The sequence below is a fragment of the Phaethon lepturus genome, unplaced genomic scaffold (assembly GCF_000687285.1).
Source record: "Phaethon lepturus isolate BGI_N335 unplaced genomic scaffold, ASM68728v1 scaffold20936, whole genome shotgun sequence".
In the NCBI taxonomy this organism is placed as follows: domain Eukaryota; kingdom Metazoa; phylum Chordata; class Aves; order Phaethontiformes; family Phaethontidae; genus Phaethon; species Phaethon lepturus.
Genome location: NW_010545835.1, coordinates 32,049 through 46,376, shown reverse-complemented (window position 1 = coordinate 46,376; position 14,328 = coordinate 32,049). Strand labels below are relative to the sequence as shown.

Sequence of the window (14,328 nt, the reverse complement as noted above, 5' to 3'; positions counted from 1 at the left end):
CCCCGCATAAAATCCACATAATAAAAGTAAAAAGCTCATGCATGAACTCGCTTCCTTCAGCTGAAGAGTAGCTGTATCCAATAACTGGTGTAAGCGATGTGTAATTACCAGTCAGTCTTGTAACTGCAGTGCATGCTCTGTATCAATTGACTCTGGTCTGAAAAGACTGAATTGTCTGTGCAAAATTAATACCTGTTTTTTCAGGATAGCATGGGTTTTTTGTACACCTCTATTTAGGGCAGGAGGGGAGGGATTAAACCATTGGTTTCTAATCCTACTGAATAGTATGTTATTAATACCAGTATTGTTTTGTAAGTATAGTTTAGCATGGACGAGTTTTAGTATTTTTACAGTTTGGGGAAGAGAGGTAGGATTCAATGAACATAGAATGAATCCTCTTCCTTTCCCCTTTAGAATATAATTAAAGGTTGAGGGTACTTAGTGACCTTAAACTTCCCCCTGTAACTCAAAGAGGCAAAAGGCAGGAGGGAGGCTGACCAGTTATCCATTACCTTTAACTGTCTTCTTACATAAGAGTGATGGTGTGCAGCAAACCACCTACCTCGCCCAGCGCTACTGCCACGAAGCTACAAGAGAGATCAGTAAGCTACGGCCATCCCCTGAAAGAGAAGCCCTTATTCAGCTGACGGAAATGGTACTCATGCGAGACAAGTGAGAGAACTCCTTCCCCTCGTTCTGGCAGCTACTTACCAGACTGTGCCTAAATTTACTTCAAAAGTTACTTGCTTCCAACACAGGCTACCAAAAATTATTTTTTTAAAAAACTTTTTTCTTTTTTTTTTTGGACCTTCTACTTTTTTTTTTAAAAAACAAGTTTAAAGTGTTTTATTGTGGGAAGCCGTACAGTTCAGAGAAAATCAAGTTGTGCTGTACAATTGTTTTAGTGGGGGCTATTAATTGTGGGGAGTGGGAAAGATGTTTACATGTTGATGCACAAAGGTCACAATGAGAATAAATATAAATCAGTGTACGAGACTGAAGTTGCTCCAGATTTCACTTGTTCACACTAATAAACAGAACATGCATGTTACTATCTGGTAAACTCCTGTGAAGAGAGATGGTTTGAATGCTTTCCTGGCTGTTAAAACTACAGAAGTACCTGGAATTGTATATGTGAAAATTCGTTTATTATAAAAGACTATATGTAGACTTTAAGTGGTTATATACATAAATGAGAAGTTTTCCAATTCATAATGAAATACAGGTATGTTATTGGTTGCTACTTGCTAGCAGAATTTGAGATTGCTACAGTTAGGAAAATTAAAAGCTCAGTATTTCTAACTCATGCTGAAAATGGCTGACTCAGCAGCCAGTCAAAGCTTCAACTCCATCACCTTCCATCACTCATTTATAAAGTATATTTAATACCCTCCTAGAAGTCTGCTTTGAAGTCCCGGACACATTCCTCTTGCAGTAATTACCCAGTACTACCACATTCCTTTTCAGGATATTTAAGCCACAGAATTAGCATAACAGGGAAGTACATCAGCTCTAACTATCTCTGCCTGTGATCCCTTAACACAGTGGCTCAGTGTATTGCATTCCCTGTAAAATGAATCCACAGCCTGTCATGTTTGTTCCCCCCTTGTCCTATCTTGAGGACTGCCTGCTGTCTCTGCTCAGCTAGGCACATCACCAAGCCAGAGTTTCCACTGAGAAATGTCAGTTACAGACAGTGTTCCACTTACTGCATCTAGGTAAGTAGATTCAATCAAGAATCCTTGCTAAAATTAATTTTGGAAGAAAAGAACTTTTAAGAGTTTGTATAAATGTGTAATTCAGGTTTCATATCTAATTTATTTTCCCTCTGTCAGTGATAAAGTCACATTACAAACATTTGCTTTTTAGTACATTGCCTGGGATAACACAGCCATGATTTCGCTACGAAAGCATTCCAAAATTCTTTGCCAAGCCAACCAACAAAGTAATGGACAAGACCTTTGGTTCACTTATATATTTATGAATGGAAAAAGTCATAATGTAAATTTACTCATTAAAAAAACTTGGGTACAAATTACACATACATAAGACCACCCATTTTTTGATTCACATGGACACCTTAGACCCAAACAACTCATTGTAATAGACTTTAGTGAGAATACTCCAGGTAAAGATTACAACAATTGGAAGCATCTTGGATTTTTAAAAAAGTATATTTCAATACATAAGTTTGTATGCATGCTTTAAACAAATATAGTTCAAGAATGAGCAAAGAGTCTAAACAAAAGTATTATGACCAGCACAAACATTAAACTTCTCATCCAGATTTTAATATGTTAGTCTAACATAGTGTTAGTTACCATGCTGTACTGAAAAATGTAATGGCACAATCTGAATCATGGTTCATTAAATATTATACCCTACTTCCCCAGAATATTTAGGCTGGTCATAAAATTAACAATGCGTAAGTAAATAAGTATAACCAGTTATAGACAGTTGCTTGTTTTACAAATTGCCATCAGGTAAGACAGACTGTCTCCAGAGACTTAAGAGAGCTGGACATTCAATCATACCATTAAAACAGTGTGGTCTGAAGAAATGGGCACATTTTTTTTTTAAAGTATATTAAGACAATTCTGTTAGCTTGTAGTTACCCCTTGTAAATAATCATGGTATGACTGAATACAAGACCCAACTTTGAAAAGCAAAGGATTTTAATCGGCATAGTGCATGATTGACTCAACATAATTCCCAGGAAACAAGCCAGTTACTCGATTGCAAACTCCTTCATACCAGCCGTCATCATTCTTCTTTATCACATAAATGATTGCACCCTCCATAAACGACAGCTCATCATCTTTGTCCTTTGTATAGTCATATATAGCAACAACTGTGGATTGAACAGGGACACGTTTAGCATTTTATTAATAGCACCAGTGTTAACATTTTTCAAAGTACAATTATTTTTTAGAAGACTAGTTTGCTATCCTGGGATTTTCCATAATGAATTCACATGCTTTCCCTGTTGCCAATGAAGTCCAGAAAATGAAATTTCACTCTTCTTGCAACATTAGCTACCAGTAAGAAGTGGGTGCTAACCACACTCAACACTTAGTTAAACTATTGACAGGGAGATAGCGGAGCGTATGGACTCTTAAAAGCTGCACCATGAAATAACTGGCTCCGTGAGTGTGGCAGTCATTTCCGGTCAGATTACCTCAAAAGCATTACAGATCCCTGTATAGGATTCTCTCAATTAGAGAAAATAAATAAACAAATAAATAAAACATTCCGTAGAAATGGACCAACAGAAAAAAAAAAGTCTACACTATGGCCCCTGCAGCTACATAGCATGTACTTCAGTGTATGATCTTGTAAACAGCTGCTTAAGCCACTGTACAGAAATGGATGGTCTTTGCCACAGAGCTTCTATGTGATAAGTTTTGGCATTACTTTTCAAGGAGTTGCAAGGAGTGCAAGTATAAAAGTTACTGTAGGAAAAAGTAGAAGCAAATTTACAGCAACATCAGCTATTTTTCAGTACCTGCTTGGTGAATACATTATTCTTACCAACCTCCAACTCATTGTGTGCAATTAACAAAGCAGAAATCTCCCTAAGGAAAGTAAATGTTGCCACCAATAATACTGGAATTAAAAACTACCACTACAAATACATAAACTTTGCACATGACAGCCTTACCCTTCAAAAGAGTTAACACCAATTTATGCAATCGCTCAGTTTTATGAATTCCAAGAACCTACTGTTTTACATATGTATATTCTCAGAAGTCTGATGTCTTAATACCTAGGAAATAATGATGCGGTGTGTAAGTTATTTTCATCCTATGGGCATGTCCTGCACACTGTCCAGCTAGGAGTGAAGATGGAACACAGCAGTTCTGCCAAGACAGGTATCACGGGTACCCTACCCCATTTCATATGCATGACAATACCAGCCAGATCACGAGAAAACTTGCAACATTGCTGTTGACAAAATGGTCGTTGTCAGAACACAGACAACTCTACAGGCAGGAAGGAAATCAGCATCTCAGTTATTCACAGGAAGACATTTACTATATGAGTTCATATATAAGCACAGTTTATAGTCTGCTGATCTAGAGTCACTGATAAGTCTCCAAGGAAGTCTCACTACATTTTGTCATTGAAAGTCTAATGATCTATCTAGTTTGATGGGATAAATATAGCTTGGACTTCCTGGCCTTTTTTGCAACCCTATTTCTAGATGATTGCCCAGCAATCCTGAGATAGCTGCAGACACAGTCCAGCAGCTCAGCAAAGATGAAAGCCATCTGATTTACATCTGCTTCTCATAACGAAGGATTTTATTTTTTTTATCCATTCTAGAATGCTTGAAGGTATTTTATAATACTTCTTTGGAAGGATTGTATTTTATCACGTTAGGTATTAGCCACAGACAAACTAAGAAAAGAATGGTTAGAGTTCCGCCTTAGCAGGGATGATGAATATTTTCATCAGATCCAAGCTAAGTCTTTCATTCCCTTCAGATGCCATTAATCCTCCGATACTGCAGTAACACAGAGCTGCAGCACTTCTCTTACCTTTCTCTATATAGTTTTTAGGTGCCCAAGCAGGATCTCCATCTGCATAGGGATCGCTGTACTGCACAACAGCAGCCTCCTCATCCTCATAATCCACAGGGGGTGGGGGTGGAGGAGGAGGAGAGTCATCAAACATCGGCATCTCATCGGGAGGCGGTGGCGGGGGAGGAGTCGGGCTATCAGCAACTAGAAATGTTTGGAGATTGGTTTTTTTTCTTAAATCAAAATAGGGTGGAGATGCAAACAAACCTGAGGCTGTACACTGTAAATAAAAGGGGTGGGGGGACAACACACATAGCATGCACTATAATATCATGCACTGATTAGAAACAGAGGCTTTGTATTAACATCTACAACATACAACTACATTTGTTATTAGTGGTCAAATCTAGGTATAAATGCTACTAGAGTCAAAGCACATGCTGCAGGGCATAAGCTGAACACCAGCAGAGAGGAAAGCTTCCTGCTCCGACGTCCACGCGCTGAGGGGCTAGCTGCAGCGGTTAGCTATGGGAGGACTCCGAGTGGCACCCTCTGAGCCAGGCAGCAACAGGCCTCTGGACTGGACCAGCAGCTTGATGATTTTTTAATAAATCCTTTGTCTATAACAATCACTTTCATTTATTTCTGAACACTGCTTCCTTGGATTCCTTCTCTCTCAGAGCTAGCGTTAAGGGGACAAAAAGATCTAGTGTGGAGCATAAAAAGGGGAAGAGACTAGTGTTTAAGATTTAACCAGGTAAGAGAAACCCAAGTAATCCTTCTGCAGAAGAAAAGCTTTGTACAGGTCCTTATCTTTCAGACTAGCTTCTGTGTGTGCACACATCCAGGATTCAATTAATAAATGGAAAACTACACCAGGCAGCTGCTGCTCTTGGGGAAAAAGTGCTCAAGGAATTAAGTGTATAATCCAAAATGTCAAATCCCTGCCCTGAGATTCTCCAATCAGCACAATTACAAGTTGGTTTGGGAAAGGGAAAAAGAGAAAGGCATTATGGTACAAATCACTCTTAAAATCAGTTCATCAAATTAGTTTTCAGTAACATTCACAGCAGCTGGCAGCAAAGGAGGGGGGGGAGAGAAAGAGAGAGCATGCTCAGATGCAAGTCATGTCTCCTATTGCTTGGGAACTGTGGTCCACTCTACACACAGACCTAGGTGTAAGCACTATGAAGCCAGAAGTTAACTGAAAAGAAGCTACTGTCACTAAACTCCATTATATCGCAATACAGATTTAATTACAAGAGATTTGGGAGTCTGCACATTGAAAACACAGGCTGAAAGCTACTGGTCTAGGAAGGGTTTGATTGGAAGGAGCCATCAGGTGGGGCATGTGCTCTGAGCCTGTAGCTCCAGCACCCGGCACTAATTTTGAGGAGAAAGCAAAGCTGCAGGGCAAGGGAAGAAGAACAGTGAGTGAAGCTTTAGCTACTGCTAGTTACAATGGCACTGGAGATTAGAAACAGGTTTCTGTTTGCTTTAAAGCCCTTTGCTTTCGCCTGGCCACTACACCAGTAGTGATTAACTTTTGCTCTTCAGCCACAAGCCCCTGACACGGGGCTTAAGTATAGCTCCCATGGGGTCACACCAGCTGCGCTGGTACAGGGGAAGCCAAACATCCTGCTGTGAGGGGGCGGAAGCCAGCAGGAGCTGGTGGGGCAGAGCAGCCTCAGCCCTGGCACCCAGCCCGCTCTCTACCCCTTGAAGGGCTAATGCTATTCTTCACCTGCAAGCCCAGCTCCTCTACAGCTTGACCAGCTGAGCTGCATAGCCCACAGCTCTCTCCCATCAGTAAGACTGGCTGCCACTGTATCAGTGATTCCTCTCCCATACAGAAGCCCATTTATATCAGTTGGAGAGAGACTAACAAAGTCTTTGGCTGAGTGAACACTACGTCTCGCCCGTGTTACTGAATAGCACTCACAGGCAGGCTTCATTAATCCACCACGAACACATGACAACACTGTTTATGAATGGATTCGTTTTGTGCAGTAGTTTCGGCACATCTTTCACAAAATGTATTTCTTCCCTTGATTTCTGTTTGCAGCCAGGAAAAAACAGCAGCATTGAAACAACAATCCTTTGAGATCTTGAGAAATGCTTACCTTAAGAAATGCAAAAAGTTGTATTTATTCAACAATGAAGTTGCTTATTTGAAAAGAAGAAAAAAGGGCAGGAAATGCAAGTGTGAAAGCACCAACACATACCCTAACTGAGATGTAGCGCAGAAACTGCATACCTTATGGGAAACATGTAAAGCAATTCAACTTCACATTTAAACAAGGGGAGAGAATGGAACAGAAAATTAGACAAGTGCCACCCCATGGAAGTATCCCCCAACTCTTGGATTTAACCTAGACTTTTCTAGTTCAGACTTAAACCAAGCAGACTCTAGAATAGAATTACTTTTCCCATGGGAGGAAAAAAAGGACAAACAGAAAACCACACTAAATGAGGAAGGGTAAAAGGACCAGTATTTATACAGCTCCAAACTGAGACTTGTGTGTATATACATTCCTGTTCTCTAAATGGGGACCAGCAGACTGCTTTTGAAAGGACCGGGTGTGACAATACAGCAATTTACATCCAATCGGTTGTCCCTGGGCACTGGACTCACTCGAAAACCTCTCTGAAGGAGAAACTCACAGTTTGGGCGCAGGGCGCAGGAAAAAATAGGCACTAGATAGTTTCTAAGCCCTCTGTCCTTGTCCTCTGAAAGAAGTCCACAGAGCAGAGGGTGTTGCTTTCCAAATCCACAGATCTTCACGATAAGGAAAAGACAAGCCTATCCACGTGTCTCCCTAACTCCACTCCCCCCGTAGACTTCTTGCAGAAAATGAGGCAGATGGAAGTCTAGCACACAATGCCAAAACTCAACAACAGCCTCTACAGCCAGTTTCGCTGAGCGTATGCGCAGACCGCGACACGCACCCCTGCCTCCAAAATGAGGCAGCAGCAGCTCAAAGCCATACTTGTTATAAAATTTTCAAACCCAAGGGACTGTTAAAAGAAAAAAAAATAAAACAAACGATTCCTACAATCAGATTTCAAGCTTCAGCTATTTTTGCTGCAATCTCATTCACAAGTCAGCTTGCATTTTGTTGTTGCACACACAAATAAGTCTGTCCCTTTCACCTCTGCTCTCCCAAGGGCTGTGTAATCTCCAGGAGGACAATACTTGGAACAATTCTGAAGCAGGTGTCACTTTTCTCAAGTTTATCTGCAAGTGAAGACATTCTGTAACCTTCATCTTCAGTAGGTTTACCTCTACACTTAGAATTTTGGAAAGGTTTGTCAACACAATTTTGTGTCATACTATTCTACATCAACATGATCCTTACTATTTACCTAACACAACACCAAAATACCTTATTTTTGAATAAGAACCAGAGAGATGCCTCCTATCTCTAGGGTAACACTCGGAACATGACCACTTAAAAGCTCTAATGGGAAGCTGAACAGCAGCACTAGTCAGATCTGGAGGGCCCTAACAATAGTAGCCTCCGAGATCCTAGCAGACTTTGCTATGGCTCCCAAACACTTTAAAAACATTTTATAGTTACTTCATGCCTTATCTACATTGCATTCATTCTGTTGCTTACAGAACTGCAATGTACTCCTACAGCAAAGATGTCCCCATATCAGGAACACCATTTTACACCTGCACTAGCATTTGGGACTATAACACTCACCTGAAATGAATCAAGAAGTAATAGTAAAAGCAGAGTTACCAGTATAAAACACCTTGCAGCACAGATCATACCCAGGGAGCGTATCTCTCCCAAACCCAACAAGCAGAGCTATGCTGCAAGAAGCTCAGTAGGGAAATCTGGCTAGAGAACACAAAGAAATGGAGAATGAAAGGCTGATGAGAGGAGAAATATCTTACAAGCTCCTTTGTAATGGCATTAGATCGTAAGACTGCATATGTTCAATTGACTATACGGCTTTCTGAAAACTACCACAGTATTAGAGTCAATGGTTACACAGTATGTATTTTGACAGTCTACATAAGTCTTTCTAGTAAAACTTATCAATTATCCCTAGTGAAAAAGCCTCAGGCAGGATGATTCAACATGAAATTAATAATTTTAATTAAGATACATTTCTATATTCAAATCAAGCAGATGTCACATATTTCACACTGTATTTCTATAATAAATTTGCAGTACAGAACTTAAATGGGTCAGTAATAATCATGCATATGTTATAAAATATTGAAGAGTGTGCCCTTCAGCTCCAATAGCATATTGACACTAGAATGCAAGATGGTATTAGCTTCTGGAAAAAGAAACAAAATAGAGTCTGACTTGCCAGCCATGCATGCTAGAAGAAAGAAGGCTCTACCCTTTAATGGCTCAGCTTGTCCAAACTTACTGTTTTCCTGCACCCTGGCCACGAAGCCTGTGAGAGGTATCTGTGGAGTCAACTGAGGCATAGGGGGAGGGGGTGGAGCAATAGAAACTGGTGGCAACACACACACCATATCGGGGAAAGTCAAACAGACAAAGGAAAAAAAAAAAAGGAAACAAACAAAAGCAGCCGTCAGTAACGAGGACCACAAAACAAAGTATGTAAAGAACAACAAGAACACACACACGGAAGAACCTTCTTCAAGCTTGTGTTTCCAACAAGGCTGAATTCGTGGTTAGCCAATCGAGGATCAAAAAGCAAAGCATGCCCCTGAATAAAAAGCGGAGCACAGGCTGTGTGTCTGGAAGCTCACAGGGTGCACATGTGAAAGGACTTGCTCTGCTTCACTGGGGGAGCAAACAAAACTGAGCTTTTAGTCATGCTGCCACATAAGGATTACTTCAATTTAGTGGTTATCTTTTAAAAGTACACTACTAGAAGTAGAGGTGATGTTTCGCAGGATTCTGGACTCCTCTAAACTAAGTGTAGAGCACTACATCAAGTGCAGCAAAGCAACACACAGAGCAAAGAAAACTACTTTACAAGGAAACACTGCAACATCAATTCTTAATATTCATACACAGAGCACCTCCCATAATTTTTTTCTGCTGGGACAGGGGGAAGTGGCTTGCCTTTTTATGTTTTTGTTTTACATAGGAAAAGGGACATTGTTGCTTGTTGGTAGGAAAACCAGAGGGGTTTAGAGCAGAATGGAGCTTTATTTTAAATTATTAATTCTTCTGTGGTTAGAGGCACTCAGGAACTTAAGAGGCTGGCAAAGGCTTCAACAGCTACCACTGGCTACACTAGCACACAGCTCCCCAGGATGCACTTGCAAGGCCATCTTCTCTGAAGTATGTAGCTATTTGGTGAGTAATGAGATATGAGGCACATGGCACCAGTGCTCAGAGATGCCGGGCTGACAGCCGAGATGGGCTGACAGCCTCTTCCCTCCACAGGTAGGAAAGCGGCATGGTAGCAGTAGGCCATGCCATTCAAAGTATCAGCTCTGGCAGGACGTCTCCCCATGAAGTGGGGGGAAAGAAAAAAAAAAGAAAAAGAAAAAAACCAACAAGACTGACTCATTTGTTTATACTGTGCCCCTTCTCAGTGGAATTTCTCTTGCACTGAAGCTGAGAAATTCCTGTGAAGGTGCGAATTCAGCAGAGTAATCCAGTTGGAACCAAATTTGAAAGAGGTTCTGTACTTCCATGTAAGCAACAGTTTTAAATAAAGCCATAACTAAGATTAATGTTTGATGAATAAAAATGGAGCATTTAGTTCATTACAAAACCAATAATCAAATAAACTGTATGGGAGAAATGATCAATAAATAAGGGAGAGCAAACAGGTTTCTCACAAAATTGAAGCAAACATCTAAGAATGAAAACAGAGTATTTGTTAGCATGAAAAGTAAAACCTTAAGGAAACATGGGACCTGGATTTAATGTCAAGACAGTAGCATTAAAAAATTTAAAACCCAGCAGTTATAGAAATAGAGGAAAACAGTTTAAAGTTGAAAAATACACCCATCAAAATACTGTTTAAAAAATGTTGACAATCAGTATTTTGAAAACACCAGAGAGGCTAGATTAAGGAAGAACAGCTGCATTTGAGCAAAAAATTGCTTTGGACAAATGTAAATGTTCACAAACAGTGGTGTGCACAGCATTTAAGATAACTGAACTATTTCCAGAAGTAAAGCCCTGTTTATTCAACAGACCACAACTGTTCAAACAGGAAGGAATTTCTGTTGTTATGGTGAATTAATTTGGATGAACAAGAGTGTGGAGGAAAATGAAGAGCCAGTTATGGGTGAGAGAGAGTGGGAGGAAAATCAGGAGGGGAGGTGGTGCATATGACAGGGTGGACACCAAGACAGATACCGTGTCTGCATATAAAAAAGCTTTCTGATAAACATACTACTTCTAAACCATTGAGAAAGCTCTTCACCTCAGTGTCTCCAACATTTTATATGCACTCTTTAACAGTAAGTACACAACAGCAAACACTGGTCCAAAGTGATCTTCGGCCCAAACATTAACATTTCTTTTTTAAAACAAATATTACTTAAGTTTAAAGACTTGGCATGCTGAAGAACACCACCAGAAACCATTAGAGGACTATCACTCCTCTGTGTATCTGGTCAAAATTTATGGAAACAGCAAGGAAGAAGTTTCCTGATAGAAACAGCTTTCTACCAACACTCAAGTAGATCCTTATTTTGCAGATCTTTCTGCAGTGAACCTTGTTGCCCCGTTGGATAGGTGGGCAGGATGCTGCTGACTAAAACCTGCTCAATTGCCCAAGGCATCCATCCCTTCACTCTTCCATCTCCATCTAAACTACTACTAGTGTGCAAGCACAGATGAGGAGTCTGCTAGAAAGAGAGAGACTGAGCTCTTCTTTAACAGCCAAGCTTAAAACTAAAACAAAAGAGAAACTTGGAATCAGGAAAGGATTTAGGACAGAGAGAGACAGGGAGGAACTGTGTAATGGGAGAAGCTTGTTACATGTGTGTGCTCTGACAATACTCTCTTGCTACTATCCCAGTAGAGTAGGGACTATACTACAACTATATTAGGTCTCCTGCAAAAAAAATCTGGTTTTAGTTTATGTTCTCCAAGCACACCTGAAATGCTAAGTATAATGTGCCTATAATTAGATAGGCAATCATAATAATTTCTTGTCATGAGTAACAGCAAACAAGTCAGAGGGGAAAACAGTATAATTGCATATAGTGCAATCACTGTACAACCTCAATATGGTTTTTCTTGTTTGTTTTTCCTTCTATTTTAGGAAAGAAAGCAGTAATTTGATTGATGCTCTTCATAAATGAATTAAAATGCCATGCATGCTTTTACAATCATTTTGCTCAAAACAGTTTGTGATTTCAGAGCTCAGCAGCTTACTTGAATTTTGAGAATAAAGAGGCCCGCCATTAACATGAGGTTGAGCAGAAAATGGGGCAGTCACAGAAGGATTCCGTCTGTATCCACCAGAAGATGCTGAAGAAGTGGTAGAGTTGTGTCGCGAGATTTGCCTGGTCATTGTGCCATACTGGGAACCAGGAGCTGAACCCGGAGCAGCTGAAAAGCATTAGCCAGAGGAACCAAGGAAAAGACTTAAGCAGAGCATTACTTGGGATAGAATGCAGAAAAAAGCCCAGACCACGGGAAATACTTGATTACAGGTCTCCAATACTTTAAGGCCAGTAACAGGACATTAACAAAAAACAAACATCCCCATTATAATCAATAATGAGAAAAAAGACACAGGACATAAACCAACACTCATATAAAGGGCATTTGAGAAATGCTGAGAACTACTTTAAGAGACTGGATTTGACTGGAAAATTGAATCAGCTTCCAACTCCTAAGCACATCTTAATTAATCTACATGTAATACCCTTTATTAAAAAGCACACAGAAAAAAAAAAAAATCCACATTCTGCTCAAAGCAAATGTTTTCCATTGTGAACCAGAACTTGTCTCCAATCTAATATAAAAAGACACTCTTAACAAAACAGTAAAACAAATGTCAAGAGGTTCAGACACTTGGCACATTTATCAATCATATTTGCTAGCTGGGCTTTTATATTGATGGAATTTGCACGAACAAATCAGAATGACTAGTGCCAGCTGACAGAAAGACATGTCACTCATTCTTCAGGATGAACACCCGTTTTTACCTTCCACATGCTTGCTGCACGAACGTCAAGGTTAATAAAACAATTTAAGTTCTTTGGATTAACCTCTGACAGAGAAAAGAATCACACCTTGCAAACTAATGAATCTTACACACTGAGGTCACACGGATCAATGCAATTTTTAAATACAAAAATTGTTTTTCAATAAAATGTTTTGTGCTTTTATATACATACGGATATATCTTATATAAATATATAGATACAAAAAGACACACACACACACTTATATACACAAAGAGTGTGCGATCATAAGTTTGTAGTCCTGTAATGCTATCCAGAGTCACTTTCGCTTACACTTCAGTAAGGGAAAGTGCAAAGGTTATGTGGGTCAAAGCCTCCAAAGCTAGTTTCATAATGCAATCAATGAATTTTGTCATCAACCTGTGATAGGAAAGGGTGAGGTATTTATCCTGCCTGTTTTGAAAAGTACTACTTTTAGATCCCATCCTAACAGCTACATGTAATGTTTGAAGTGATTTTTCAAGAACTGTTTGTTTGTATCCTCAGGTCTTTCAGTTTGTCACCTGCCTGCAGCATTACACAATCAAACTCAAGCCACTGTGACAGACACTTCTGCTTTTCAGTCACCTTAAGCCCACGGGACAGAATATATACATCACCCTACACATCAGGTACCATTTTTAAGCCAGAGTGCAGCTGCTGTGGCTGAGTTTCAGCTGCAGGACTGATACAGCAAAATACCAATATTCAAGCCGATTTTGATTTCTTTTAGATCAGACTAATTGGATCTTAGCTTTATTGGGAACACAGATTTCAAGCAACTGGCAGAATTTTCCCTGTACCTTGTCCATTTACCTTCAGAGGCTTTAACCACAGGAAATTAGTGGAGATTAATTTGTTTTAAAACAAACCAAAAATAATCCCAGAACTGATTTTTATACAAAAATTATGTAGACCCCACTGCAGAAGAAAAAACGCCCTCACTAAGTCCATTAGAAAGAGATGATTATTGATTATGCAGCATGACTGCAATCACTTCAGCATTGACACAAGTCTCACCTATCAGACTGCCCATCGGGAGAGGTGGTGGCAGTGGTGGTGCTGGCAGGGCTCCAGGAGGAGGAGGAACAGAAATGTGTGCTAATAAAATAGTTTATATTCCCAATTAGGCCATATATTAAAAAAAAAATAAAGACCAACTAAGAAAGCATGGGCACTTGGTAGGCTTATGAAATAAATACAGAAATTCAACTTCAATCAACCCATACAAATTCGGGCCCTGATCCTATACCGGGTTCTGTACCTGCAGATTTTTATTCACATTGAGTTTTATGGAATGCCAGACAATTTCATACCTATTTGTACCACTGCAGGATCAGAAACACCTGGGAAAGGAAAACCTACATGTGCGTAAGAAAGTGAAGACCTGTCACCCAAGGAACAGAGATTTAAGAGGTGCAATAGCCAAGTTACACTACACCAAAACTCCACTATTCCCTTGTGCAAGTACATCTTATGTGCTTACAAAATACACAGATAGTAATCAAGTGACTGAGTTGGTTTACTACCAAGATAATAATCCTGCTGGCTTATAATAAAGAAGGATCCTACACATTCTCACCATTCATCATTCTTAAAGACAAGGGAGTATGATTTCAATGCCGAGAGATCCTGCACAGTTCTCTTTTATTGCTATGCTATTTT

At 39.8% G+C, this 14,328-nt stretch overlaps 2 protein-coding genes across 6 annotated transcripts in view; one reads left to right on the top strand and one right to left on the bottom strand.

Moving 5' to 3' along the window:
• Positions 1–1,033, top strand: part of PDSS1 (prenyl (decaprenyl) diphosphate synthase, subunit 1) — a gene marked incomplete at its 5' end in the record, with an annotated part of 12,523 nt that extends 11,490 nt beyond the window's left edge. The window contains one exon of the mRNA XM_010289098.1: positions 536–1,033. Within this exon, the coding sequence (XP_010287400.1) occupies positions 536–676 (141 nt within the window). The remainder of the gene's footprint in view (positions 1–535) is intronic.
• Positions 1,034–1,960: 927 nt separating this feature from the next.
• The window catches only part of ABI1 (abl-interactor 1), a 30,451-nt gene continuing 18,083 nt past the window's right edge, over positions 1,961–14,328 (bottom strand). Inside the window, exons 5-9 of one of the 5 annotated variants that reach the window (XM_010289093.1) lie at positions 13,684–13,764; positions 11,867–12,043; positions 8,919–9,005; positions 4,542–4,727; positions 1,961–2,851 (exon numbers count right to left, since the gene is read on the bottom strand). In XM_010289093.1, the coding sequence (XP_010287395.1) occupies positions 2,676–2,851; positions 4,542–4,727; positions 8,919–9,005; positions 11,867–12,043; positions 13,684–13,764 (707 nt within the window). In that variant the 3' untranslated portion in view covers positions 1,961–2,675. The remainder of the gene's footprint in view (positions 2,852–4,541; positions 4,728–8,918; positions 9,006–11,866; positions 12,044–13,683; positions 13,765–14,328) is intronic. The other 4 variants (XM_010289095.1, XM_010289094.1, XM_010289097.1 and 1 more) reach the window with 4 other exon arrangements.